The 25,991-nt window shown below is 37.9% G+C and overlaps 1 protein-coding gene across 8 annotated transcripts in view; it reads left to right on the top strand.

Moving 5' to 3' along the window:
• NLGN1 (neuroligin 1) overlaps positions 1–24,035 on the top strand; it is a 376,858-nt gene extending 352,823 nt beyond the window's left edge. For 5 of the 8 annotated variants that reach the window (XM_036389257.2, XM_036389258.2, XM_036389256.2 and 2 more), the window contains 3 exons: positions 12,901–13,113; positions 17,995–18,784; positions 19,768–24,035. In XM_036389257.2, the coding sequence (XP_036245150.1) occupies positions 12,901–13,113; positions 17,995–18,784; positions 19,768–20,590 (1,826 nt within the window). In that variant the 3' untranslated portion in view covers positions 20,591–24,035. The remainder of the gene's footprint in view (positions 1–12,900; positions 13,114–17,994; positions 18,785–19,767) is intronic. The other 3 variants (XM_036389260.2, XM_036389264.2, XM_036389262.2) reach the window with 1 other exon arrangement.
• Positions 24,036–25,991: the final 1,956 nt, after the last annotated feature.

Raw genomic sequence — 25,991 nt, 5'->3', positions numbered from 1 at the left:
ATCAGTTAGCACCCAGCTTGCATTATGCAGTATGTTCAAGGAACATTCCCACTGGAATTGTAAAGGCGGACATGAGGCTGGGAAAAAATCTTCAAAATGCAATGGCACAATAATTCTGGTTTTCATGGCTGTGGTCTACCCAATCCTATTTCTGGCCTTGTAATTCAGAGCCAGGTTCTTCTCCTTCTTCCACTACAGCTTTCCTCTATAATCTTGGCCTGTCACTCCTCTCTTTGTGCTGTCTCCTTGTTCCTATAAATTGAGTATTGCTATTAACTTATTATTCAAGGTAAGGATAAAAACATAACGTTCTGTAAACCATCCTGATTTCCAGAGCAATTCAGGGCAGTGTTTAAATGTCATAGAAAAAAGAACAGTAATAGACCATTTATATTTTGTTCCCTCAACCTTCTCCCTTAAGGAGCAGATCGTGACTGAAATCAAAGATCTTGGGACTTGGGTCTGTGTGTGCCATATGGAAATGTCTGACTGAGAGGAGGGAGAGGTGGCAGGTGTTGTGCAAGGAGCAGCTCCAGGAGAACACAGTGTCCTCTATCTGGCTACTGCAGCATTTTTGAATTTTCTTTTTTTTTTTTACGATTATGATGCTGCAACAGCATTGGCAGAAATCTGTTCCTCTTAGTCCACTGAAAAGCTGTGAGTTGAATTGGTTCAATAAGCCATATTTTAATGCTGTTTTCTCTTCCCAACTTCTCTTTTCCATGTTGATTCACTTCCTTTACACAAAGAACATTCTCTGCAACCTCTCTAACATAGTCAAGCCCAGGACTGTGGTGAGGTTTTAAGCCTTTTACAGTAACAAACATCTAAAATCACCTGTTAATACTTGCTGTCTGCAGTCTTTATTTTCAGATGAGATTGTCTTTAGTCCTATGAGTCCACACCTCCTACCTTCAATTCAAGGACCTGAATGAGATTTCCATCCTGTTTCCACAGCTAATGACATTTCTTGGATGGGAGTAAAATATTTTCCCATTGTAAATAACACAGATAGCATTGTGCTGTCTGTGCAAAAAATACTGGTTTTAGTGACAAGCTTTGAATACATAACAAAATCCCTTGAAGGCCCAAATTCTGTGACTTTTCTCCCCTTGAGTGTCTCTTCCTCTGCAATTAAGGAGGCTGTTTTCAGTTACTTAAGAGAAATAAGTGGAGGAGAATAGAGCCCTAAGAAATGAACATTAGTTATCCCAAAAGGGACCTAGTGAGAATTGAAGCTTAAAAGGGTCTACACAGTTTAATTCATGTACCATCTGTTTTTGGGAAAATTAGCACAGATTAGATTTTCTAACTCATCTGAGGCTAAGAAAGTGCCTTTAGAACCTGTAGTATTTGCTTAAGTATTAAAAACAAATTAGCACCATTTTAGTTACTGTGTGAATCCTGTGCATATCAGCTCCCTTTGGAGTAAGCCAGAAGAATTGTAACAGCAGAATAGCAAAGTGATGCTTCTCAGCCAGCCCCTTCTTGTCATAATGTTCCTTAGCTGCTTTATGGAAATGTTTGACATTCCTGTGTTCTTCTGAGCACTGTTTTGTTAGCTGTGACCATTTTGTATAAATCCAGTTACTGCTCAGGGCTGAGAATCTGCTCACTGTGACCTCTGACTGGTATTCCTGCTCTCAGATTGGCTGTAAGGGGGTGTTGTAAGCTTAAAGACATCTAATGTAATGCAAAAGTAACAGAAGAATATAACCCTCAGACTCAAAGACTGTGTAATTGCATTGTATTAAAGAATTACATTATAATTACAGGACAGCTTTCAAAAAAGAAAAAGGGTTACATTTTAAAATGCATGACAGAAACATGAAATAATTTAGGTTTTCTTGGTTCAGTTTTCCCCACTTTGCCACTTACCAGATTTCTGATGGCCAACAGGTGGAACCAGCCCTGCTGAATGAGGCTGTTGTGATACTCTCCAAGCAGGCAATATTGAACACCAGGCTTCCTGCTGTGGACCAAATATAGGGGCAGTAAATGCAAAGTTAGCATCTTTAACAGTGTATTTACCTCAGCTGGACTCCGTTTTTCTTCCACTCTATTTGTTGCAAAAATCTTTAAATGTAGGGCAGTCTCAGTTATTGTGGGCTGGATGGCCTATGTTACACACATTTTTCTTTTCAGAGACTTCCAGGCTCTTACTTCAGCTTCCAGTCATCTCACACACTTAATCATGTCACATGCTTAGTTCTGTGAAACATCAATTATTTTTTGCTACCCATTAAATATTACTTAGTTGAGACACTTTGTTGATGCTGTATGTTTGATGCTGTGCCTATGAATGTAGTTACTAATGTGATGCTTTTATACAAATCTCAAAAGATGAAAGGGCTGGAATTATACCCTTGGTTTGAACTGGCAAGTTTTCTTGACTAGAATTGGATTTAGCAGAGCAATGACCCTGGTCCATCGTTTTCAGATGAAGTTGGGGTAATGCACAGGATACTCCCTGCAGAGTAGGAGGACAGGATGCAGCATCCAATAGAAAACTGGAGCTCTGCATTTAGTTGAGGTTGCAATAGCCTTTCAAAGAATGCTCACATTGTAATTAAACAGAGTAAAAATGTGAGCAACAAGATTTTAGGTTGGTACTGCAAATAGTACAGGTGCTTTTGTGCTAGTACTGGTTTGGAGAATGGAATTTTAGTTGGTGAAGCCTGGATATCAACACGCTGATAGTACCAGTCTGTGTGTGCCCATGTGTTGAAGCATTTTCTACTAATACCTCAAAATAAAGGTTTTCCAGCTTTGCTTTTGTGGTGCCAAGAAGTGAAATTCAAAAGGACTATGAGGCTTGTTCTCCTGCTACTCCAGGAACCCACTGGGAGCTAATCGGCAATTTTTCACAGACGACATCTAATCTATAAGTATAAATTACTTTTCACTCCTATTATGCCTTAATTGAAGAGCACCAATGTGAGACTGCAATAGATGGAGCTTCAGTAATTCTAGCCTCAATTAACTTTGTGTGGATTTGAGTCTTTTCTCCTTCCTTTTCCATGGACTAAGGATAATTCTCTGACATCTTGTATTTATTTAAATTATTGCTAGAAAAGTTAGGGGATATGCATGTGATAAGTTATTCTATAAGACAATTCTGAAGACATAGGCAGGAGTTGTGTGTATGATTTATAAATTAATACATATCTTTTATGTCCTACTGTTTTGTTTAACAGCTGTACCATCAGCAGTAGCCAAATCCCTCAGGATTCTGCTGGGGAGGAAGAGTTTAATAGCAATCATTTTTTGGGTAAATGGCAGTTACCATCTCTGTAACAGCTACCCTCATCCCATCCTTGACTTTTCTTCAGCTCCCTGCCTTTAAGACACAAAATGTGTGTTGCAGCAGAATAAAATCACAGTGAAGAAATAAAACACCTTGGTGTCTGGAATAGGAAATTCAGACACAGCAGAAAGCAAAAAAGTATTCTAGGAGAGGCAGGATGTCGTGTAGGAAGAGAACAGGCATATGGTGATGCAGTTAATTCTTAGGTACTTCATATTTTACCAGAAGTGATATGTATTTACCAGAAAATTAGATTTGATGCCTCTATCTGGGCATATATGCTCTTACAAATGTTTCTGGTGTTCAGCTAATAGCAGTGAAAACAGCATAAGAATCCCACTAGCACAAGCCTGTGGATTAAAGTAGTTGTTTACAACACATTTTTGTTACAGACCTCCCCATGTTTTCCCTCGTGGCCCAGATAGTCAAAAAGCATGTTTGTGTTTGCTTTTAATTGGTTTGCTCCTCTGAGAGATCTTTTGCCACTGATAAAAAGCCCACGGACTTTGAGAGGTCAGCAGGTATGAAGTGGAAAGCCTGCTATCTTTCTTAGCTTTCCCACTGTTGGCCAAAGTCCTTTTCTCTAAATATTCATATTCCCAGCCTCCCTCTCACTGAGGTACCAGTGCCCATGGTGCTGCAGCAGGGCAGGTGTAGGGTGGTGGCACAGGTAGGACAAGGAGTTTGTCACCCCCAGAGCAGATGGACAGGTTGTTATCACTGGGGTAAAGATATTGCCACATGTTCCTGAGGATTTGTTAAGTAATAAATGGAGGGTGTGCCCCAAGTTTACTTCAAGGAGCACGGTCAAAAGAGATAGAAATCCACATGAATAACAGAACTCCAAGAGTGATGTTGATGCTGCTTGAATAGGATTAAGCTTTGCAAATAGAGAAGGGAAGAGGAAAGGTGGAGGAAGAGAGAAAGAAGGAAGATAGAAAAGTTTTATTTCTCAGGCTTTCTCAAAACTTATTAAAATTCCCAGTACTGTCTTCACTGAGCAGGCCACACAAGTCAGATCTTGATTATATAAGTCTGATGTGCTGTGTAACTCACACATTCAAAAGCAAGGCAGGATTTTTGTGACCTCTACCTGTGTTCTACTGTTCATAAAACTTTCCTGAATTGAATCTTATCTCAACAGTCACACATTCCAAAGGCCTCTGGTTGTGATTTAAGAATGCAAGCTGAATGGAGTTCTTCATAAATTGGTCCAATGGTTAATCTTTTCTTTTTATTTTCAAATAAGGAGATTTGAGTTCACAGTAAATTAGCACCATAATTTCTGAGTTCTGATTGAAAGACTGCACTTCCAAATAGCTGCTAGGCTTCTAACTAGTGATTTGCATATGCAGTTTTACATGAAGACTTTTAACTTCCTTTTCATCAGCTCATGGAATATATAGTAGCATTGATTGGACCCTCATTGCAAATCTCAGTCCTGGGAAGAAAAATCAAAAATTATGGTGCTGTCCCTCTAAAGTATGAATTTTCCCTTCTAGTGAAATTAAACCCATCCTTTCTCTCAATTACCACACAGTCAAAATTCTGAGAAACTGCATGGTATTATTGGGGGAAAAAAGCATTAATATGGAGCCAGAGTGACCATTATAAAGTAAAGATGATTTCCAGGCTCAAGTCAGAAAAAATGTTCTCTGGCATGTAATAATCAATTAAAATATATTACCTAAAGGATGTGATCTGCATGCAGTTCTAAGTAGCTGCACATATTACGCAGCTTATTACACAGAAAAAATTTCTCAGATATTTTGGGTAGAAAGACCTTCAAGTCCCATATGGGCCATCTTCAAATAAAGAACTCATTTTGCCCAAATCTTGAATGAAAATGGAAAGCAGAGTTTCATGGGGTCAGTTTTCATCTTTAAAGCTTTGCACATGAAGAGCATTGATAATTGTCAACTCTCCTCTATAAAATCTCTTCTGGGTTTGTAGCTGCTGCCTTGAGTTGTATCATCTAAAGTGAAAAGTTATGGAATATTTCATGAAAGGCCAGCAAATCTCAATGGCTGAAATGCATTCTGAGCTTGCTACTGAAAATAGGAGTGCTGAGAGACCATAGGAGAGGGCAGATTTTTGGTGCAATGTGCTGTGGGCTGCTTCACTTTGCATATTGCACTACTTGAAGTAAGTGGGACTGGAACAGCTGTGCGCTCAATCCTGGTGAAGATAAAAATCTCTCCCTCGGGGCATTGCTTTCTTCTGCCAAGTAGGACAGTCAAGTGTTGGATTTGGCTGTGGACTTTTCTGTTCTCTCATGTAGCCTTTCCTTTCCATTTGGGCTTTGGCTGAATATTTTGAAAGGATCAGTCCATGTTTGATTTTTGGTATTCCACACATTATCCTGTAAGATTTTGGTTTGTCCAGGCTGTCTTTCAGGGATGATTTTATTTATATTTTTGTAAAAGTTCTCAGATTTTATAAGAGCACTGCTAGTGAATTACTTAGTAATATAATGTTCATTTCCTGTGAAGACTTTATATGCAACTTATACTTTTAACCAAAACTTGAGTTGCCCTAGAGCATGACCCAGCCATGTACCAGTAACTTTGATTTTTACCTTGTGGAAGGCATTTAAGCAGATGTTCTTTGATAGCAGTAGAATTTCTTAGGTTTTTTTTTTTTCCAAAATGAGAATATTTATAGATATTGCTATTTTCTGTAGCAAACCCCATCTTTTTTCTTGTATTTTTCAAAGAAAAGAACACATTCAAATCAAAGGTACTCCAGCTGCCTCTTGTGTCCACCTGTGCCATAATGTCATTCATCAGCTCTTAAGACTCACTTCTCCTTTCTAGTATGTGTCAGCACATATCACTTAAAATCTTGTAGAATTAGTATCTGCTGCTGTATTTCTGAGACTGGGCTCACCTCCTCCTTTTCCCTTTTGCTTTTAGAGTGAATCCAGAAATCTGTATTAAAGATCTCAGCTCGTGGACTGGCCCCATTGCTTATAGAGCTCTCAAAGTGTCTCTGAGGTTGTTATCAGACTTTCCTTTGACTTCAGTAAAGATCATCAGTAACAAGTTACTGTAGAGCTGATCTCCCCTGTGGCTGTGCTGGGGCTGGCAGGCACAGAGCCCCTTGGATCCCTGCTCGCTCTGTCAAAGCCTGCCCCACACCACAGCCCCCTGTGCAGCCCTGGGATGGTCACAGGACAAGGCTGAAATATCAATATCATGCACACAGAAAATACCCAGAATTTGAGAGCCTCCCGACAACTGTCCCGACATGACAGAAAAGGCAGAGTGGGATATAAGCATTGACAATGGGAAGGAGAGGCAGATACAGATTTTTCAAAGCACTCTCAGACTTTTATCATCCCTTTACTGAAACTTAAAGGCAGAGTCACCCACTTCTCACAGCTTTCAGAGAATGATGGATTTATAATGTGTTTCAACATCTACAGGATGCTTAGAACTGTAGAATCATAGAATGGATTGTGTTAGACCTTAAAGATTATCCAGTCCAACTCTCTGTCATGGGCAGGGAAACCTTCCACTATCCCAGGTTGCTCCAAGTCCCTTCCAACCTGGCCTTGGACAATTCCAGGGATCCAGGGCCAGCCACAGATTCTCTGGGTAACCTGTGCCAGGCCCTCACCACCCTCACAGGCAAGAATTTCTTCAGATATCCACTGCTTTTGTAGGTTCCAGTGATTTCACTAATATTAATTCAAAGGATTTAGTACCTGGGAGGGATGTTTAAAATTGCAATAGTAGACCAATGCTGAAATAGCACATCAGAGTTCATAGACCATCACACACTTTCTTCCTTGCATACTTAAAAAATGCCAAATGATATAATTGGCAAGCTTGTGTATTTACTGATTCAGCCCTGTAAATTGTTTACTTTGGTGAAATGAAGGAAGTCAATGACCAAGGAAGTCACCATCCCTGGAGGGATCTATAAGAGTGTAGATGTGGCACCTGGGGACATGGGTTAGTGGCTGGCTTGGCAGTGCTGGTTAATGGTCCTAAAGATCTTTTCCAACTTAAATGATTCCATGATTCTGTGATTCTTGGGCCTGAAACAGCCAGGAAAGGGTGCATCATGATGCAGCATGGTACTACACACATTTCATGGAGTTTAGCTAAAATCTTGCACTTCTGAAATCATTAATCTCATTACTAATATGTATGTGGTAGAAAGCTACAGGAACAGACAAGAACTTTGCTAATGCTGCAATCACTTTTCTGTATACGGAATGGATTTCATACAAAACACCTGCTTGAGCAGCACTTTCAGAATTCTGGCTTGTCTGATTCTCAAGCAGAGGTACACTGCAGATGTCTGTAGAGGAATATTTTTCATGCACTGAATAGTTCATATTCTCCTACATTTTTCTTATGGGAGTTCCTAGTCCTTTTAGCCACCTTATCCCCTATCCATGACTAAAATAAGCCATTAAAATTAGGAAGTGCTGGTCAGCAGAGCAAGGAGCAGTATCCTCTGCTTCGTGAATATCATACGCACATTAATGCTCACGGTGCTGATGCCCATGTAAATCATTCCGATTACTTAGCTGATGTGAATTCTAGAGAGATGGCTAAGATGAAAACAAATGTGCTCTTTAAGTTTAACCATCTCTCTTAAAATTTGCTTATCTTGCTCACATTCCTATAGTTTAAAGGGCAGTGGAAAATTTCAGTACATGGCAATTACCATTCAATATTAATAGAAGGTGTTGAACTGAAGTCCTAAGCAATGAATCCAGAGGGAATAAAAATTCTTTCCTCAAAAACTACTCGGGATTCTTCCACTATGCATTGGTGCATTTATACTTGTGCAATCTAACATTTGCTTTTAACAAAATTAAAGCTGGCATTTGACTGCACAGGGAATTGTAACTGGAAACCTAGCTAAATTATTATAACACTTGCCTAAACAGGTGGGTAATATTAAAGTCTGAGGTGTTACTGCTTTCAGAGACACAACTTTTGGAAAAAGCCCTTTACTCATGTCAGACCAGCTTCTATATGCTCTTGTGCTTTATTTTTAGAGTAGCGTTTGTTGCTGCATATTTTCTCACAGGCAGATATTTTTGTGTGTGTGTTGTGCCCAGCAAGACATTCTGCCCCTTACTTCCATCCAGCCACGAAGGTCACTGGGCCATCCAACACTCACAGGGACAGAACTCATTAGAGGGCTGGTTTGGGTCTCCTGTGATGTGAAATGGCACTTTCATACCCCCCAGCCTGCACCTGGTCTCTCACTGCATCACTGGGTTCTAGCAGTCCCTTACATTAGGAAAAAATCTGTCTTGGCCTCCCTCACTGCATTAATTTGCATCTTCAAATTAGGCCAGATCTTAAAATAATTCAAACTACCCAAGGTTTTCAGCTAAATATTTTAAGTTTCCCAAGTCCATTATTTTATTTACTCTTCAAAAATGCTGGAATCATATTAGAAAAAAGATTCATCTGAATGGCAAGCAGAAATAATTACCCAGGCAGGTAAGCCTATAAAGCATTAAAATTTATCTTAATACAAAATAGAGGGTCTGGTTGTGGCAGTCTGCATATTTGTCTAACAGACATGTAACAGAGAAATTGTCCAAATGAGCTTAATAAATCTCTTTCTTATACTCACAAAAGACCACATACTCACTTCCATAATTCTATTAGAGTCTGCTCCTCTGAAGAGATAAAAGAAGAGATAACCTCTCCATTCAGAATACAAAATAGCAATTGTTCAGCTGATGATTGGAATATTTCCAGTAGAAGGACTTAATTATGGAACAAAATTAGCTCAATCTGACCTTTTTAGAGAATAATGCAAAACTAAGTTTTTTGCAAATGTCTTCCTGGAATAACTGAAATAAGGAATAATTTACTTCCCTCTTTTTACAAGAGCAAAAGGTGGCAGAATATGATAGCAGTGTTCTTGGTGAGATGACAGTCCAAAGATAATAATGAGACAGTATGTGCAGAAAGAGATAATATATTTTAATAGACCAGCTGATAGTTTAAAAACAGAGAAGCTTTCAGACACACAAGACCTTTGCAGCAAGAGCAGGTTTCCCTCAGTGACTCAAAATTGCAAGCTTAATAACTAGATGGTGTAATGGTTGTGTCATAGGACTGCACCAAAATGTATGGCATCTATATCCATTACACACTGAAAGCTCCTCTTGGGATGAAGACAAAACCTATTGTTCCAATCTCTGCTTTATCTCTGTGATAAATAGGAATAAGTACCTGCACCCACAGACCAACAGGCTGGAGATGATGTTGGTGTTAAAGCATTTCCCTCCAGGTCTTAGTTCCATGCATTTATCTGTATTGAGGCACTCCTCACTAGAAAAAGAAAAAAAAAAAACAAACACAAACTGGAAAGAAAAACCTTATCTGTTTTATCAGTCCCATCTCTGATTTCATGACATTCTGAATGCTCCTAAGCCATGCTGATACCACTGCATACAAGAAAAAAGGCATGAACAGGTGGTGATATTAACAGCCTTCTTATGGTTCTGAAAAATGAGATGGAAATGTTTCATGTCATGAAAGTCAACATCAATCATCATCCATCTTGTGCAGATATGGAAATCAGCCAGTGTGGTTCTTGCTGAGGAGGTGTGAGATATTTCTTTTGCATCAGAGCTGTTGCTCTGGACACAAGTCATAATTTGTTTAATATAGATGAATGAGGAGAATATAACTAACACTGCTTTCTTTCCCCTTTTTTTTTTTTTTTTTTATTAAACTGAAAGCTCCCCCTCCTGGCACATTCCCTGAACTGAATGCAAGGTTCCTGACACCTACTTTTAGCAGGAGATTCATGAAGATTCTTTAAAAGTAGTATATTTATAGTCTCCCAAGGATTTCCTATTTCTCTGTCCAGCTATGAGACTTGATATAATGTGACACCAGGGGTTTGCCCTAAGGCTTTGTCTGTAATTTTAATCTGTTGCTTTTCCAGGCAAAGACTTATGGTTTCTACTTTGTTGCATATCATATAGAGTAAAGGAAACAACTTTTTCAGAAAGTTTGAGTGTTCACATTTGTGTTCAGAGTGATCAGTGTAGCTCAGCTATAATCACACCATCTAATTTCCTAATAAATGCCTTGGAATAATTCTGAGAAATCTCCTGGATCTCTTGGAAGGAATGCTGCAGCTCTGCTTGAGAGCAGATCCTGACCAGGCTCAGGGCATCTGAAAGGCAGAGAAAACAAAAAAGCAAAGAGGGATGTGTTTATGTCACAGTTTTGGTAACTGCTGTAACTGCTCTCATCTCATTCCTGCCTGTGCTAGGGACTGCCAGTCCCTCTAATCCCCTGAATCAGTGCTGGCACTTCTGTGCTTCATGTGATGAACTGATTTCTCACTGAATTTCCACAGCCATACACTCATGCAAAGAAAGAGGAAGGCTTTCCCAGCGTGTACAGCCACAGGATCCTGTAGTTCCCATAAATTCCTACATTTTAATTTTGTTACAGTCCCTGGTACTATCCCTCAGCTCCAAGCAGGCTGGCAAAGGCAGTGACACTGGTTAGGGAGCTTTCATTACATTTGCCATCGTATTCAAAGACATCATTCCCTGTGTCCTTAAAAATTATTTATGGAGGACAGCATTTTACTGGAGCATGAAGCCAAGAAGGAATGTTCCTGTGCAGGCAGGACTGTGCTGGGGCCATGCTTTCACATAGCCATGCTCACCAGCCCCCTGGCCACACAGAGCAAAGATAAGGAGGGTGAAGCAGAGTAGAATAACATCATCATGATCTCAGCTCAGTGCTGAGCTGTAACAGTAAAGTGAGAATGAATGAATGAATGAATGAATGAATTATAATTATGTCTTCTAGGCTTCCCCTGAATATCAAGGGGCATTTTCTTCTATGGAAGTGGTGTTACTTTGCTTTCTGTGCAGTTAGGTAATAAACATGGCAGGTTTCAGTTGGAGAAGAGTGGATGTTTTAAAGTCTAGCACAGAGTAACAATTCACTACAGATACAATGAATGAAGTATGTCTATTAGACTTGGTACATTAGGTCTGGAAGTGGGAGAATTGCTGGCCTGGCACCTTATGCCACTTTCCTCTTCCCTCTCTGTGGTTACAAAAATCAGGATTGACCTACACAAACAAAGCTGCTCGCCCTAAACGGAGCAGAGCTCAGCTGCTGAGGCAGTGAGGCCAACGAGCTTCCAGTGCCATTTACAGCAAAGAAGGGCTGTCAGTTTAAATGTCTCTATGCATAGGGCAGAACACCAAATGCAGGCTTGCCATTTGAAGCCGAATCAGAGTAATAATAAAGTGAAAAATGACACATTCATTATATCCATGAATATAGATACACACATGCACCTATCTGTATTCTTTTTAAATCCTTGCTATACAGATATATATACACACGTGTCTTCTTAGAAATGTCTTAAAAGCTGCTTTTATTGTCATAATGAAAGAGTAGGACTCCTTTGAGAGCCATTTGTCTGCAAAACTACTGTAAACTTCCTTTGAGTAGGCTGTCTGTACTCAAGAGAGTTGAATCAGTAGAACTTTGACGAGACTAGAAGACCCACTGATATCTAATTAATGTGGAAATAATTGTTGTAATCGTTGCATTTCTCTACAAAGCATGTACTGAAAAGCACTTACACGATTTAGTGAGCATCAAATCAGTTTGATATGCAAATGGAGGTATGGACTACTTCATAATGCTGGTGGTATTTAAATATTTGTTTACTAAGCTGAGAAAATTCAAAATGTCAACAAATGGGGTCCAAAAGCGATGTCTTTTATCAACAGAGACTTTCTTCATGTTTTTACTGTATGTCTTTTAGAGTCAGTAGGCTCTAATGACAAGAGTAACAGCAATGCTAAATGTGAAGTGACTGCTGGGAGTAAAGTGTGGATCAGTTGTTCCAGCACCTGACACATTCCAACAGTTTTCCTCCAGGAATAAAAGGGAGCAGTTGTAGTGCTCTCCAGATTACCCCCAAGCTCCTACCTTTTTGGTTTTAAGGGGTCATGGAAACATTGACTTCATCCACTTCACGTAGATTCAATTAACTCAGGTTAATGGCTGTGGGATGGAGCTCAGGGACCTGAGAGCTGCTCCCATTGTTCAGCCTGGCCTGTCCTGTGACATAAGCTGCATTTTTGGGTGGAGAAAAAAGTAAAAGACAATGAGTTGCCAGGGCAGGAGCAAAGAGTCCACAGGGAAGTGGATTCATTGCATCTCAAGCACATGCAAAGCTGCATCCAAGTACAGAAAAGCAACACAGACTTGATCAAATTATGTACAGATTATCTGTTTCCTAAACTTCTAGTCTTAAAATCAGTACAATCAACAAAAAGTCCTTGGAAGTAATAAGCTGTGAACTGTTCAGATTTAGATGAGTGTTTTACCTGGGATGTGTCTTTGCTACATATATTTATCACGGCCAAAAGAGTGGATATGAAATATATTTTATTTCAGGAGAAGTGTAAAATTACAAATTGTTCCCAGGGACTATGGAAAAGTATGTAGTTGCATGATATTTAATAGCATACACTTCTGAAATCTTGGAAGATTTTAACAGGATCACTCAGAAGAACCCTTGCTAACCCCTTCTCTTTTTATTTACTTTGACAGGATTTCTGAGCACTGGGGACCAAGCAGCAAAAGGAAACTATGGCCTCCTTGATCTAATTCAAGCTTTGCGATGGACTAGTGAAAATATTGGGTTCTTTGGTGGTGACCCATTAAGAATAACTGTTTTTGGATCTGGGGCAGGCGGTTCATGCGTCAATCTCTTGACTTTATCCCATTATTCTGAAGGTAACCGTTGGAGCAATTCAACCAAAGGTATTATACAGGTTGCAAATTTTGACAATTTTGGTGTCTGCATGCCACCACCATTAGTACTATGTGATGTTCTGTATATTCTCTTTGTTTCTATGAACTGTTGAGTTCAGCTCAGTATTAAGAAACTTTTTAAAGGCTGTACAAGCCTCCTTCTCCCTCAGCTCTTCTGTGCATGTTTAAATTTTGGGTCACTTTCTTCTTTTTCCTAGGGAGCTTTGTAGAAACACTTTATAGCAGACTTCTGAACGGCATTTTCTTGGTGCATCATTTTTGTCTCTTTTCTTTCCTACCTAAGGGTGTCTTTTTTGGAAAATCAGTCAGTCATGCTCACAGTAGATGAGGTCATCTATATTCAGACAGTTGTGAAAGGCGTGTTTAGTTTCTCCTGAGGAGCAGAATTTAAAGAAAACTAAAATGACAGAGTTTCTCTTTTCAGGCTAACAGCTGAATTGCTTAAAACTATTATTTTGTGTGAAGGAAACAAGTATCTAGTTCAGAAATCTTTTGTCTGAAACTGCATGGACTTCACTTGCTGTCATCTAATAAAAGAATGGTTGAATGTTTTGCATGCATGATCCAAAATTGTCAAAGCATCCAAGTTGCAAATGGACTTCTTTCTATATGTTTTTTTCCTATTCCATAACTAACACCTTTTCTCTCTAGTTGAGGCAGGTGGCAGGGAATTAAAATCATGCTGTTTGAGGCACCTAACTTATTCTTTCTATGATTTTTGCACCACAGTTTCACACAGTGTCTCTCATTTGCATGGCTCTTGCTTATTGATCATGTTACTTTTGTCTAACTCTTTTCACATATTTTTATCTGTATTAGTTTTATCAGGGACACCACACTGTGCCCTATGCATATAATCCTCCACTAATTTATATTGCTGTATCTCCATGGGGGACTAATTGGCTGGTCATAAAAACATAATTCTGCTGATATTAAAAGAGCTGCATTTCCCCAAAGTCATGTTACAAAGACCACTGAGATCAATAGAAGTGAGAGATTCTTTAGACCATGCCATTATGCTTTTTTAAATGAGAGAAAAATATAACTTCTACAAGAAGAGTCAAGTGGAAAATAAGACTGTGGTCTAAATTTAAGTCTATTTTCACAATTTGATTTTTAGTGTAATCTTTTTTTCTTCCATAACTACCTGAATTCACATAGGAGATACTTAAAAGAAGATGCTTGTAAAATCAAGATGTAAGCATTACCTCACTGCACGGTGACCTGAGGGTGTCAATGCACCATCTTCTTTCATCAGAGCTCTAAAAACCAACTTTCTCATTAAGGATTAACTCCAGGTTGAATGAGGACACCTGGTTTATCTTCCCCTAGCTCTTTACTTTGTGTTAAAATCAATCTTCTTGGTGTAACATGACATCAATGCAAAATGCTACATTGACAATATTTGGACAGTCATGTGTTGCCTCTTATCAGCAAATAATACCCTGTCATATCCCAACACATGGCCAGAATTCTGCCAGGACCAGACCAGAATTTATTTGGGGAAAACTGAGGCACTTTGATGCCAACACAGCAGATCAGGGCATTTTAGAGGGGTCTGAAGAAGATTCAGTAAAAGTAAATTTTTGAGGATTTCTTTTAGAAGCAAACTCATGCTTTGATGAAATTTGGATTAAACAGAACAACTCACCACACTCCCATGTTATGTTTCATTTGGAGGTGGTTAAATCTGCCATTAAAAAAAAAAAAAAGAAAATATAAATTGGTCAGATTCAAATAAGTAGTTATTTCTTGACATTTCCAAACCCCCTTTTTGTTTCATGTGTTTCACATTCACATATGAGAGATGGAGGACTTTTAACAAAAGCATGCAGTGATAGGATAAGGGAGGTGGGCTTCAAAATGACAGAGGGCAGGGTTAGATCAGATATTATGAAGAAATTCTTCCCTCTGAGGATGGTGAGGCCCTGGCACAGGGTGCCCAGAGAAGCTGAGGCTGCCCCATCCCTGGAAATTCCAGGACCAGAGTTTGGACAGGGCTTGGAGCAACCTGGGATAGTGGAAGTGTCCCTGCCCATGACAGGGCGTGGAACCGGATGAGCTTTATGGTCCCTTCCAACCCAAACCTTTCTGGGATTCTGGGATTCTATGATTATCAACCAGTCTCTCTCATAAGATGTAAATTCAGAAGCTCTCTTTGCTTCTGTCATCTCCCTCTGAAAGATTCCCTTGGCAGCTGAGAGGAAGAATTCAGCCTATTTCAAGGTGGAGCTGTTCACAGCCTCCCACCTGCAAGTGGGCAGAGTAGCACCCATCTTCACAAAGTGCTCTTAAAATACAGATGAATATATGCAAATTATTATTATTTACTGTGGTGAGACACTGAATAAGGGTCACAAAGCACTGTGGCCCATTGAACATTTAAATCTTCTTTCCATCAGTCTGAAGCCCATAATCTTCAGACATAGTAATAAGAATAAGAATAATACACATCATCAGATAAAAATGCAGTTCTCCATCCTGTGAAGTACAAATTTCTGCCACAAATTTTGTGACAGAATGAAAATAATTTTTCGTACTGTTCATTTTTCACCAAATGGTTTGAGTGGAGGAATAGCTCTGTCAGCATTCTTCAGCACAAGGAGGGATGTTTGGTTTCATTTCCTCAGATGGTTTTATGGCCAAAGGACTTGACCACTTTTACTTAATCCAGCATCTGATGTTTATGTAGCACTTAGTAAGCCACAGTGTTTGTATCAGCATTTTCTTACACATAGCTTACACTTTCTGTCCTTGTTCAGACATATTTAATAAAGCAATAAAGTTAGATTTACACGGTATGCAAAAACCCACACACATTATGAATTATCATGAACTACATTTTTGTGAAAATTCAGCTTTGTCATTTAGTTACATTTATTACAATGCCTGGGTCCTCTGTGGTAATTCTACTGACTTTGAGCTGATTTATACTAGCTCAATATCTGACCTTATAAACATGCAAATATATTTTTAGCTGTTTATACCTCAAGCTCATTCTTATTTTTACTCATATCTTGCAAGAAAATATTATCTTGGATATGACTTCTCATAAGTTTAAGAAGGGGCCTGAGTTTACACATTTCAGTCTCTATACCTACATAACTCGAAGAATTTTTTTATTGGGACCTAATACAATGATTCACATCATTGAATGATTTAAAAATTCCTGAGGAGCTTGTAAAATGTTTCCTATCAGCAACAGATTCCAACTTATTTTTGAGTGTACAGGGTGTGGTGCTGCAACAGAAGCTATAAAAGCATTTCTGTTTTGATTTAGAGGCTAGGTAGGTTTTTTTAATCAATAGAAATATGTTGCTTATCAACACAAAAGCCATCTTGTGTATAATTGGAATAAATTTCTGAGGTAAGCTGAGAGCCCTGGCTCCAGTTCCTCTGGTGTGAGTATCCAGCTATTCATCAAGCACTGGAGCAAAGATTCCTGGTGGAACTGAGTGAGGCCAGGTGTCACGTTCAGTCCCTAAGTGACTCCACCAGAGACAGTGGAATGACTCCAGGTGTCCATCAGCACAAGTAAAACAAAATTTTGACCCATATATCTTAAATCAGCATAACTTTTGAACATTACAGACCATTTTGCATTACCCAGAGTGACCTATAGGAGGTACGGTCCAGTATAAAGTATTTTCCAGTAGTTTATGCAAAAGTTATGATACTGAAATGAAAATGAAAAAAACCCAAACTCCTCACAAAACAGAAAGGCCACCATTACCTAAATATTGTCAAAATACCTATTAAATACAACCTAAATTACCTAAATATAGTTTCTGAGCAATATTTTACACAAGGCTCAGATTTATAATCTCTTTCAAAACCCAAAGTACCCTCCTCAAATGGAGTGGAAAAACACAAAGAAGCACAAGAAGTATCAAAGCAAGGATGGAGTTCTGATTACATTAAAGCCAATAGCAAAATAATTGCATTAATTCACTGACTACGAGAGGGTGAGGCTATCATCCAGGACATGTTTTAAAAATCCTTACAGAAGGGAGAGGAAAACATAAATTTTAACGCATTTTGTTATTTCTTTGGGTAGAATTCCTGGTCCAGAGTGATAATTAAATCAGCATAAATTCAAGTTAAATGCACTGAAGACTTAGGGATTTACTGCAGGTTTATATGCAGTGCCAGATCATTCTCTCTCCCTTAACTGAATACCTGAACATATGTTTAAATATCTGAATTACAAAGCTAAACAGTGTAAAATACATCATTTCCCTTTTTATGTAAGTGTGATCAATATAAACCTGCCTTAAAAAAGCTCCTTACAAGAAAAGATTTTGACTTAGACACTTATAAATTTAATAGCTGCCTGGTACCTTTTCATCTATTACTCCAGAATATAAACTTTTGCAGTGATACACAATTTAAAAGCACTGCATCTTTCAAACCAAGTTTAATTCCAAAGAAAATATTAAAAAGTGTAATAGATTAATTTCACACATAGTTGTATGCATGCATGCTGATCATGGCTTGAACAATACCAAAAACTTCAACCCATTTCAGAGACTTGATGGTTTTCACTCCAACCGATACTTAATTTTAAGAATTTATTTAACCTGATAGTGTTGTCCTACAGAAGGTAATGCCACTCTTTTTTTTTCTGAAAATCTGGACTATATTGAGGGAGAATCATTTGCTTTAGCACATACTGCATTTATTTTTTGCACATTACCTGTAGGTACAAATGCAGTCAGATCTCACCACCCCTTATATTTAAGTGCTATTAAGATTCAGGTATCTCTTCTGTTAAAGTTTTCTATTGTTTCAAAGAACTCCTTTGAATCTTTCAAAGTCTGTGGCTGTTTCAAGGTCGCTTCAGTAGTTTTCAAATATTTCTCCCCACAGGACTTTTTCAAAGAGCAATAGCTCAAAGTGGAACAGCTCTCTCCAGCTGGGCAGTTAGCTTTCAGCCTGCAAAATATGCCAGGATGTTGGCTACAAAAGTTGGTTGCAACATGTCAGACACTGTAGAACTGGTGGAATGTCTGCAGAAGAAGCCTTACAGAGAACTTGTCGACCAGGACATCCAACCAGCAAGATACCACATAGCCTTTGGACCAGTAATCGACGGCGACGTGATACCGGACGACCCTCAGATCCTGATGGAGCAGGGAGAGTTCCTCAACTATGACATCATGCTGGGAGTTAACCAGGGGGAAGGGCTGAAGTTTGTTGAAAACATTGTGGATAGTGAAGATGGCATATCAGCCAGCGATTTTGACTTTGCTGTTTCTAATTTCGTCGATAACTTATACGGATACCCCGAAGGCAAAGATATATTGAGGGAAACTATTAAATTTATGTACACAGACTGGGCAGACCGGCACAACCCCGAGACCAGAAGGAAAACGCTGCTGGCTTTGTTCACTGATCACCAGTGGGTTGCACCAGCAGTGGCCACAGCAGATCTTCACTCAAATTTTGGATCGCCTACGTACTTCTATGCCTTCTACCATCATTGCCAGACAGATCAGGTACCTGCATGGGCAGATGCAGCCCATGGAGATGAGGTTCCTTACGTACTAGGAATCCCCATGATTGGTCCTACTGAGCTATTTCCTTGTAATTTCTCCAAAAATGATGTCATGCTAAGTGCAGTGGTGATGACGTACTGGACAAACTTTGCAAAGACTGGGTGAGTACCAGATAATGAATGGTCTTGTAGGCAAACTTTGGATGGAACGGTGCCTTCCATTTGTTATCTCCCTTGGGAATTCCTCTGTACTTGTAGGATGAATAAGAGAATTGAGAATTAAGAATTGAGTTGGATATTTATGTTTACTGTAATGTCCCTTGGCTCACTTACATGTTTTTGGAAAAAGAGGGGAAAAATATCTTTGCAGACTTTCTGCGAGGAAATTTTAAAATATACACAAAACTAACTAAGGAAACTCTGGAAAAGTGTAAAACTAAGCATTTAACATGTGTAGAGATAAAACCAGCTACATTAGTACCTGCCTTTACCCTGCCACTGATACTTTCATTCCATGAGACAGAAAATTACATAAATATTGCTTCAAATATAATACAGCTTATTTTAGTAGCACATTTTGTCTTAAATTCTCACTTCTGACCATAAAATATGTGGCTTTAAACTTGGAAAGTTTTGCCATTTTCATTAGTTCTTTTTTTTCACTGGAGTTCAAAAACCTTTGTTACATTTGACTACTTATTTTTGACTATGTATTGCACTGAGTTGTGCTCTACCATGATCCTTCCCCTCTGGAAGGCCAAAGATGATTCAGAGGAACAGAAATGTAGAGCTGTATGAACTTTATCCTGCTAAAAACAAGAAAAAAACTTATGTTCTCTCTGGTGTCTCACAGACATTTGGCCACGTCACCACAGCCCAGGCAATCTTCCCTCAGCAGCAAAAGATTTCACTGTGAGACACCAATATTTTAGAGAACCAGGAAAGTTGCTGAAGTCGGTGTAGAAGAAGGGTTCTTTTGCATAATGCTGCTTCCAATCAATATTATTAAGGCCTCTAATTTTAGGGAATAGCACTCTGCTCCGTCCAAAGGCAGTCTTAAACGTTTAGTATAAAATCTTAATGATGCTAATTTTATAATTCCATTTGAAATGCTTTGTAACATTGGACATATCTTTTTCTTTCAGTGACCCAAATCAACCAGTGCCGCAAGACACAAAATTCATCCACACAAAACCAAATCGTTTTGAAGAAGTAGCATGGACCAGATATTCTCAGAAAGACCAACTGTATCTTCACATTGGATTAAAACCACGAGTTAAAGAACACTATAGGGCCAATAAAGTGAACCTTTGGTTGGAACTGGTACCTCATCTGCACAATCTTAACGACATTTCACAGTATACCTCTACCACAACTAAAGTGCCATCGACTGATAATACTTTCAGACCCACAAGGAAAAATTCTGTTTCAGTTACTTCAGCCTTTCCTACAGCCAAACAAGACGATCCCAAACAGCAGCCAAGCCCATTTTCAGTGGATCAAAGGGACTACTCAACAGAGTTGAGCGTTACTATCGCAGTTGGCGCATCTTTGCTGTTCCTGAACATTTTGGCCTTTGCAGCGTTGTACTACAAAAAGGACAAGAGGAGACATGATGTCCACAGGAGATGTAGCCCACAACGTACCACTACCAATGATCTCACCCATGCACAAGAAGAGGAGATAATGTCCCTCCAAATGAAGCACACTGACTTGGATCATGAATGTGAGTCCATCCATCCACATGAGGTGGTTCTTAGGACCGCCTGTCCCCCAGACTACACGCTAGCTATGAGAAGGTCTCCTGATGATATCCCCTTAATGACACCCAACACCATCACAATGATCCCCAACACTATACCAGGGATTCAGCCCCTACACACATTCAACACATTTACTGGAGGACAGAACAATACTCTGCCCCATCCTCATCCCCACCCCCATTCACACTCAACAACCAGGGTATAGCCAGACAAGACGAAACAAACTTTTATTTTTTGATGGATTACAGTAGGTGATATTACTGAAGATTACTTGGCTTTCAACCAACAAGACTCTTACTATTTAAATATGGAGGAATATTATGTGAATATACATATCAAGAACATTTGGGGTTTTGAAAAAAATGAATTGTACATATATCAAATGAACTTAAGAAACAAACAAAACAAAAGAAAAAAAGAAACAAAAAACAAAAAAACCCAACTGTTTGCAATTGCTTGAAGCAGTTGTCCTGAATGATACTTTTTCATTCACATTCAAGTATTAATTTTTTGAAGATTTAAGTTACATAATGGAATTAGGCATGTGCAACACAAACAGGAAAGAACTATGACTGAAAATTTTAAAAACCTATAAATATGCACAAGGGACACACTAATGGAATGTCAGATAATTTTCACCAATTTTTATTTGGACCTGTTTTCTTGTGTAGACCATATTTACATATTTGAATAAGTACACAAAGCACCAATGCTGTTAAGGCCTTAGAAAGGGGCTCATGCTGAAATCTGCCAGTCAGAGAAGTTTTACAGCCTGGCAGGTACAACATTATCACATAAGTGCTGTCAGTATAAAAGTTGTGGGAATAAAGGAAACTGGATATTTTTAGCACGATGTGCATGATAATTTATATGCTTGGTGGCTGTGCTGCTGATTAAGCCGTAATTAAAATTCTTCTCATCCCATTGGAGTTTTTAATAGAAGCTTTCTCCATCAATTGGCACAACCTAAAGAAGTTTTTTAAAGGGGCAAAAGTAATTACAGTAAAATATTTCATGGTAGCTTCCGAAAAAGAAGGGATTGCAACAGTTCTTAAAGGTATTTATGGCATTCTAGGTATACAGTGGTGGACCCTCACTGATATGAATCCCAGACAAAAAAATGTATACTATTAATGTTCTTTTTCCTTTCCACCTAAATAATTTCTGACTTTGAAATAACTATAACTTTAGTGGAATCTCCTTTGATGAAAGACTTATAATTTGCTGTGATTTAGTTTCAGAGTATTTTGTTCAAATTGATGAGGTAAAGTGTGTCCAAAAATTTAATTGCAATGACATTTTGCCATTTAAAATTGCCCCAATATTACCGCTCTGATTACACCTTTCAGTTTATTGTTTCAACTCATGTTGCATGTTACAAAGTTTACTTATAATACTTTAATATAATGTTAATTCCCTTTTTGCTATACATTAGCTTTGTCATTCCAATTAATTCTTTAGACCAGATGGCAAGAGTGTAGAAAAAGAGGGTATATGAGAACGGGGAGAGAGCCAACAACTGGAAATTTAAAAATCTGGATACTACATATGTTTGTGTGATTTGAAGTGAATGTTCTAAAATCACAAGAAATTTTTCATTCCCCTGTTGCTTTCCAGTAATTCTATACCATGGTCCTTTCAAACGTTTGTATATGTAATCAGATGTACATTTATATAAAAGAAATAATTGAGATGGACTTAAGAGCACATCCCTGATAAATACTTTCTCTCTTACCTGTACTATATTTCTATTAGACTAAAGTTATGTGATTTTTTTTTACATTTTTTCAAATTACTAGCAATTTTGATAGTTTGTAAGATAATGCGAAGAACTTTCTCTGACAAACTAACTGCAGTAACAGAAACATTTCTTTTCAGTTACTCTTTTTCAAGAATGAAAGCTTATTACACACAAAAATTGTATACTACTTGATGGAAAATTACTTTGTATTTCTTGGCCATATTACTGGTCACTGAGTGAAATAAAGATAATCTGGATAACGAATATTATTCCAATGTTAAGAGACCTGATCTTTGCTCATTAAAGAGCTAAAATGTTTATTGCTGTTTTGTCATTTTTTAATGAAGTAATGGTAACTGTCTCAAATAAAGAGTAATATCTTAAGACCAGTCTGGTTTTTGAAGACATGAGGGTGCCTTCTACAATTAATAAAACTGCATATATGTAGGCCAGCCCCACCACAGCTATTTCGTACAGAAATATTGACATTGTGACTGCCATCACATGCAAATCTCCTCCAAATTTCAGAAATGAGTTAAAAATGCAATATTGACACCAAAAAAAAAGGCAAGGAACAGGCCTAATTGAAATAAATCTGCAATATTCCATGATGAGAACAAAAATAAATCACCTGGGTTTTTTTGGGTGATTGAACTTTTATTATAAAAGATTGCTGAGAAGTTTAAAGTATGTTTGCTAACATGGAGCATAGACATTAAAAATAAAGCTGAAACCAAAATAAATACTGCAATTTCAGTTATTTTACATCCCTATTTAACAACAACAACAACAAAAAACAAAAAAACAAAACAAAAAACCCCAAACATGTACTTAGTACTTGTTACAGTCCCCAGTTTCAAATTAAGGTCTTTTTGTAGAAGCATAAAAAATAGTCTTCAAAATCCAGGGCGGTCTGTGTGCAATTTCTGCCTGATGTGGTTGTGCTTTTAGACTGTGACCTGCCAATGTAAACCAATAAAAAGAATTGTTTGCCATCTGATAATTATTGTTTAATAAGAAGATTGTATTTTGCTATGTTGATGAAACAAAACAAAAAAAATACAAAAATATTGATGGCCATAAAACAAGATATTAATGAAATATGATTTTATGTGCTTTTCTTAACTTTATCAAAACCAAAATAACTTTCTACTATAGTTTCTTTGTGGCCATATATCTATATATCTCTATATATACAGTATCTGGTAATTGTTTACTTTTATTAGTTACAAAATAAATGATTTAGGTAAACCAAGCATGACACTACACTTTATTTCTGTCAGCCAATAGTATTTAAAATGTGAAAGATGAAGGCAACAACACAAATTTTGTCACTCCTGTTTGAGAAAAAGAAAAAGTCCATTCCTGTGATGCAGATACTGTGAATGATATTTTAGTGGCTACTTTATACTGATATTACAGCAGCTGGCTTTCCAAAAGTAAGATGGTGTCCCACGTTTTAACACAACATTGAGAAAGAGCAAGAGATGTTTTAAAGCTGAAACGAAAAGATAAGAAATGGTTTTGGAATATCTTCATGTGCTTCATGGAATATAAGTTTGTTCTTTTCAAAATATTTTATCTATTTGATTTGTTTATCATGGTAGCATACACAAAAGCAAAATTGAGTGTGATATTTAATTTCTTGTATCATCCTTGGACCAGATTTCCAATAAAATTAGGATATCAGTCAGTCTTTGGAAGTTCAGTAAAAATATAAAGAGCCTGCATTTATTGATTTCACACTTTTGTAAATATGTTTGCAGACCTTTTTAAGAAAATGTATTCTACCATTTTGAGAAAAAAAAAATAACAATGGAATCATTGTCTCGTTTATCTATTGAAATTACAGGCAATATAATGTGCTGTGCTGACATTTCTAGGAGAAATAAAACCGATAAAAAACGCATTTTGCTCAATGGTATCTCAGTTGGTTGTACCTGGTGTTCTCCTCCCACGGAAGACTTGCAAGGCATGGATGAACTTCCTGGATAAAATCCTCCATAGGAAAATGTAGTTGTTATGTTTGTTGTCTGTACTAAACACGGATCCCTGTGTCACCAGTCTTTAATTATGGGATGTTTTTGTTACTCACACCCCCTGAAAACCGGATGAATAGGGGTCTAACAAATAAACATGTTACAGTTTTAAAGACACCACTGCACAGAAGATGCTGGAGTTTCTGTTGCCAACTTCACTAGGAGATGAAACAGCTGACTTCACAGGAAGCTGTCAAACATCATGCTACTCCTTTGATGTTTGGAAGTTGTTGCTTTTTTCCTGTGATGTTAGTTTAAAATATTGGCCTTTCCCCCCATCTTTTTTTCTAGTACTGAACAGTTACAGATGGTCGCTTTTTAATGTAAGCGAACGTTAGATAATTTCATTATTATTGTGAAAATGTGCTTCCAAATAAATTAGATTAATGGGAAATTCCCTTCAGAGGTTCGGTTATTTTTCATTCAAAGCTTTTGTCAAAATATCTGTTGCAGCAGTTCTGGTTGTTTTTTTTTTTCCCTCAGTCTGCAAGCTAAGAGACTTTCTCCAAATAACATTAAAAACCTCTTTTTCTATTTGAAATAATAACGCTATAAGTTTAAGATGCCCTCCTGAGGCCTCCAAGTAAATATGAACAATATGCAACATGGCAAATGAGCTTTTACTCTAAACATTCTTATTTGATTACATTCTGGCACATCAATACATTTCTATGCAGACCAGAAAATTAGCAGCATTTGATAAGGTGTTCAAGAGAACTTTGCAGCAGAATTGATGAGCTCATCATCAGCCATGCACAAAGTCCCTTTTCTCTTAAGGTTCTGTTTATGCCACTGTATAATCAATTTCTTATATACAGGGTCAGTAAAACCTTAACTTTGTGAAATGGGAAATTGTTAGAACAAGATAATGAACTTTATCTGGTGGAAAATCTTTAGAAAAAAACCTGTTGAGAGTCAACTAGGAGGTGTAGATTTTTATATGCAACATGGCTTCATTCCTTTTTGTTAATATTATAATTCTCAGTAATTTGTACACCTGGGAAACTATCATTTCTGTAATAAGCTTTAGTATTGAAAAAGAATTTTGAGTATTGTATGTAAATCATGGATTAAAACCTGAGTATCATGACCCTTTGCAACTGGGATGAATGAAAAACCTCATAGAAGTGCAACAAACTTGTACAAGCAAATTTTATACAGTCTCTTGAAACTTATTTTGTTTTCATTTGAAGACAAAAGTACCATCACAGCAGTAGAAGCTGTGTATTTGTTTCAGAAAATGCCTTCTTGTGTATATATGCATCTGTCTGCACATGCATACCCACATGCAGCCAATAAAGGAGATTTCAAAACATGAGACTAACCAGGGAATTTTGCCTTTTGGCACCGTTCAGAGGTGTGGAGGTAATGCCTGCCCCTCGTTCTGCATTCTCCAGTGTCACAGAGCAGCTGATAAGATGATGACAATGTTTTCAGCTCCAGCTGAATTAGTATTTATTGTGGGACCATTGGAATCAATGAAGCCCTGGCAATTGACACCAGCTATCGATCTGCTTCCGGACCTTTAATGTTCATCATGGCTCATCTCACTGTCCAGTTTTGCATATCTTCTTTGCATATCTTCATGCACAGGAGCACCCACTCACAGAAATTATTACAAGTACAACTATCCTGATTTATGAGCACTACCAGGCTTTAAAATGTGCTTTACAATATGCTTATGGATATGTGTGTGTAAGGCCAAAATTCAGGGGGAAAAAAGTCTTCTATAGTTAAAAAAAAAATCACCCTGAAGTTACATAGATGCAAAGAAAATATTAGTACCAGTTTGCAGCCTTAGCATGCTGTATAACTTTTATGTTAAA

The sequence above is a fragment of the Molothrus ater genome, chromosome 10 (assembly GCF_012460135.2).
Source record: "Molothrus ater isolate BHLD 08-10-18 breed brown headed cowbird chromosome 10, BPBGC_Mater_1.1, whole genome shotgun sequence".
Taxonomy (NCBI): domain Eukaryota; kingdom Metazoa; phylum Chordata; class Aves; order Passeriformes; family Icteridae; genus Molothrus; species Molothrus ater.
Note: the sequence above shows the minus strand (reverse complement) of the source record. Positions and strands in the feature narration are given on the sequence as shown.